Raw genomic sequence first — 4,463 nt, forward strand, 5'->3', positions numbered from 1 at the left:
AATACAGTTTTTTTAATTAAAAGAGACTTCTATTTTGAATTGACCAAATTCGTTTATCATCAAGGAGAATTTCACTTAAATCTAAAACCTAGTACTAATTCTTTTCAAGGTTTTAAGTAGAATTGAATTTTAGTAATGATATTTTTCATGTTCCAGTGTAGGCATTTTATCAAATTTTCAATCAAATCATTTTAGTCAATAATCTAAAGAAGTTTTGCTCGTTTCAGCAAATTTCACCAGAATGTAGTGCCAAATATTTTCACTCTTCCTGTAATAATACCAAGTAGTATTTCTGCAGCTCCACGGGAATAAAACACCAATACAAGTACATTTTTAGCGCCGCTCTCTGTTGATTAGTTCAAAATCAGCAAAAGGATGAAATCATGGGGGTACAATATAAAGATAAAATTGTTAAAACGTCATTGAAGAGAGCCAGCTACAGAGAAGTGAAGTCTTTTCAAAACCGATACTTGAGAAATATAAATACTCTTCCAAACAAGGAGCAAAACAGTTGGCATAACCCAATTTCTTCCATCAAAACTTCAGAGGAACAAATTTCCTGTCACAACAGACATCAGATGATCAACAGAAGAAGCAGGAATAACACGACATGAAAGCAACAGTATAATAAAAATAATTGAACAGTATATTATCTACTTACATATTTTGTTGAAAGCAACAATGTCACAACTCTGAACGTACTCGTTGATAGGTTCAACAGTAAGATAATTCTCAATGAGATCATCCACTGAGACCAAGTCATCCACAATGGTAAGCATAATTTGCAGCTTCTTAATACCATATCCAACAGGAACAAGTTTAGCTGGAAATGAAACCACAGTTATGCTTGTCAACAAACACCAACAATTTAATAACTTTTAAAGACAAATCAGTGGAGTGATGGAATACGACACGAGCATTCAAGAAAGAAAATGCTAAATGGCATTGGAATGATGAAAAAGCAATTGTCTCACAACAGTTCAGGTAAAAAATAAAACTCAACTCAATAGAAAACAAAAAGAGAAACTCACATGCTCCATAAGTCAATCCTTCCATATGAACACTACGAACAGCTTCTTCAAGCTTTTTCATATCGGTCTCATCATCCCATGGCTTGACATCCATGAGAACTGAGGACTTGCCAGCTGAAGTCAAATGAGATCAAAAGCAATGTCAGTCTATGCTCATGATGAACTTCAAAGTTACCACAAGGTTCTCCTCTTAAATTTTAGTCAGGATATTACAGCAGAAACTTACATTCTTTCTTCTTCCCTGAAGCCTTCATTGCTGCAGCACGTTCTTCAGCAGCCTTCTTTTCCTCTTCAGTTTCCTCACCAAATAGGTCAACATCGTCATCATCTTCTTCTTCAGCAGCTGAGGCCTAGAGGGATCAAAGGGTAACAAATGAAAGAAGATTATTTCACTTGCTATCCATTCACAGTTTCACCTGGCATTGTTGTACTAGTAGATATAAAGGGACTGATAATGACAAAAATAAACTCTGAGATGCAATCCAAACAGCAGCAAGGTAACATAAACTACATATCAATTCAGAACAGATAAATGTCACACCTTACTGTCAGCAGCAGGAGGAGTTGCCACAGCCTCAGTGATGGGTGCAGACCCCTCTACAATAACACCAGCACCTTCACCGGATACACCACTGCAGGAAAATGATATTCAGTGAAATCAGTTTGCCAAGGAAGGAAAACTTCACAGTTCCCCAATTGCAAGTCAAAGAAGCTACAAATACCAATGATATAGTCAAACATATTACAGGAAAATACAAAGTCAATAAGCTCTTGAACTTACGAGATTCTCAGAAGTGCATCAATGTGCTTATACCACCTAGATGCATTAACATATTCAGCTGATGGGGTTTTTGCTAGATATGAATACACAGTGATATCATCCTTTGAGGCTTGGTACCTGAAGACATGGATTAAACAACAAAATTCGCATTAGAATTAAAATAGCATCAGAGAGAACATTGCAGCAATGGAAGTCACAAGAGTAACTCACCCAGTGATATAACTGCGGGCCAGGAGGTACTCATCAAGCTTCTTGAGGCCAGAGTCAGAGTTGAGGTTGTGGAATGCAACAGCCATTGCTTGATGATAATATAAGCTTTTCTGCAATTGTACAAGAATACATTATCAACATTTGCACAACAAACTAATGTTGCGTATTTTACCAACCAACTACAATTATTTTATACTCAGATCACTGGTTAAGCCAACTACAAATCACTGAACATGGATTAATAACCCAAGAAATTATGGTGAACAACCTATCCCAATCTTAAAGTAATGGGTTAAGCTAAACTCCTCTCCTCATCCATGCAAGGGTGGCTCGACCCAAAAGCCGCCACTAATGCAGTGGCTTTTGGCCCCAAAAAAACAAGGGCCTCAAAGTTACAAATCCAAGAACCAAAAACCCCCAAATTCAGCTCAAACACACAACAATATATCATATCTTGCTTAAGAATAACGAAGCTGAAACACAAACACATACACATCCAAAGACATCAAATCGCACAAAAAAAGAAATAAACTCGACCATAAGGCAAGATTAAACAAAGAAACACAATTCGACCCAAAAGGCAGAGCAAGCAATGAGTAGAACATAGAGACAGTAAACCCAAAAGATTAAGGAAATAAATACATGATAAGAGATAACCAGAGCTAGAGGTGGCCATTGGGTTCGGTTTTGAAAAAATGTTCAGCAAACAGAGTCAAACTAATTCGATTCTGTTAAATTTTTTCAACTCTGGTTCAATAAGTGTTTCTTAAATGGTTTTTTTCAATGCAAGTGAGAAATTAGACGAGAACAAAATTATCAAAATGTTTAACTTAACATGAAACAAATACATTCAATAGCACCAACACTCAATAACTTTAATGAGCAACTTGAATTTGTCAAGGATTGTGAACTGAGAACTTTCAACAATCTAATAACAAACTTTTCAACTAGCTGGTAGCTAGCCGTCTGTACTAGAAGACCTTAGCAGTTAAAAACTTAACATTGCAAATAAAGAACACTATCAAATATCAATACAATACAAAAAAATCAACAACAAACCATAATGTCATAAAAAAATCAGAATTCAGCAATACAAGACAACCACAAGTATATATTTAGTGGCATCAAAACAATCAAATAATCAACCAGCACAATGTGTTGCTCTTTTAACTAAATATTCCTAATTTGAAACTATAATCAATCACCGGAAACTCCAATATACATACCGACGGTTGTTGCTGCTCTGATGACGGAGAGGAAGAGGAACTGGAGGTGTCGAGCAGTACGGCGGTGGTATGATATATTTGAGTGAGAGAGTGAATCAGATCTGTTAGAGTTTTGATTTAGGGCACCATGCAAATAAGCCAACTGGGCTTGGGCTTGGGCTTGGACCTTGGGTTTTAAAATTAAAAATTATTTGGATCAAAATATGGAACAAAGGAGAAGAGAAAGTTTTGAAAATGTCAATATTTTATTTAATAGGGCTCCTTAACCACATTTTTAATATTTATTAAAAATATCAATATTTTCTTTTGTTATAGGGCTGATTATGTATTTTTTTCATTTGTTTAATTTTAAAGAATACAATTATATAACAACAGAAAAGAGAAAATCATGGGAGAGAATATTTTAAAAACTTTAAACCGAGATTTAAATAGATAGATATAGAGATACATTGTGAGGACAGAAAAACAAAACTTTTGATGACATACAGTTAGAATGAATACAAATAAAAAAGAAATCCAAACAGAAATTATATATTATTCTAGATAATTAGCCAGAAAGATACTATTATCAACTATTAACTTTGTATCCACTGCCAAGGTTGAATACAATTTGATGACAAAAATATAAAATTAGTAGGCACACAGTTAGAATAAATACATAATACGAAGCAATATTAAAAAAATATGTTGTATTCCACATAATCCCCACAAATTAATATTATGTACTACATAAGTTGTATTTAAATAAAAATTATGTTGTGTATATTCCACACAATCAACTGCAAAGATACTATTATGAACTACTAATTTTGTATCCACTTCCTAGGATGAATATAATTTGATGATATAAATACAAAATTAATAGGCATACATATATAAGAAATATACATAAATATGTTGTATTCCACATAATCCCAACAAAATGATATTATGAACTACAAAAGTTGTATCCAATTCATAGTATGAAAACAAAATGAAGTTAAAATTACAAAAATTGATGTCATACAGTTAGAATGAATACAAAAGTTATGTATAAAAACCAATGAAAAACTGATAAATACACTATAGTTTAGTTTGTTTGTTTGTTTTACAAAAAGGAATACATATCATATTCTCAGATTATTTAAATTTGAAAGGGAACAAGGAAATGCATATGCACATAAAACAATTTTATCTTCATGAAGTTGTTCATCCACCATTTGATCTTCATCAGCC

General features: G+C 33.5%; 1 protein-coding gene across 2 annotated transcripts; it reads right to left on the reverse strand.

The window, feature by feature from the left end:
• Nucleotides 1-521: 521 nt before the first annotated feature.
• LOC125823245 (elongation factor 1-delta 1-like) lies at nucleotides 522-2,136 on the reverse strand. Of its 2 annotated transcripts, XM_049502644.1 has the most exons (7): nucleotides 2,023-2,135; nucleotides 1,813-1,929; nucleotides 1,573-1,663; nucleotides 1,258-1,381; nucleotides 1,032-1,145; nucleotides 662-823; nucleotides 522-559 (listed from the first exon to the last, which is right to left on the reverse strand). In XM_049502644.1, coding segments are annotated over exons 1-7 (696 nt in total). In that variant the 5' UTR covers nucleotides 2,109-2,135; the 3' UTR covers nucleotides 522-557. The 2 variants fall into 2 exon arrangements, with proteins under 2 accessions (XP_049358601.1, XP_049358600.1); XM_049502643.1 differs by lacking the exon at nucleotides 522-559 and having other exon boundaries at nucleotides 654-823; nucleotides 2,023-2,136.
• Nucleotides 2,137-4,463: the final 2,327 nt, after the last annotated feature.

This window comes from Solanum verrucosum, unplaced genomic scaffold (genome assembly GCF_900185275.1).
Source record: "Solanum verrucosum unplaced genomic scaffold, falcon-dt-bn FXZP01000214.1, whole genome shotgun sequence".
Classification (NCBI taxonomy): Eukaryota; Viridiplantae; Streptophyta; class Magnoliopsida; order Solanales; family Solanaceae; genus Solanum; species Solanum verrucosum.

Excerpts from the sequence above, each read along its gene's own strand:
- LOC125823245 (XM_049502643.1), bottom strand. The coding sequence starts at position 2,108 with ATGGCTGTTGCATTCCACAACCTCAACTCTGACTCTGGCCTCAAGAAG. Across the intron at positions 1,930-2,022 it reads GCCCGCAGTTATATCACTGG|GTACCAAGCCTCAAAGGATG; the intron begins GTGAGTTACTCT and ends CCATGTCTTCAG. Across the intron at positions 1,382-1,572 it reads CTCCTGCTGCTGACAGTAAG|GCCTCAGCTGCTGAAGAAGA; the intron begins GTGTGACATTTA and ends TGATCCCTCTAG.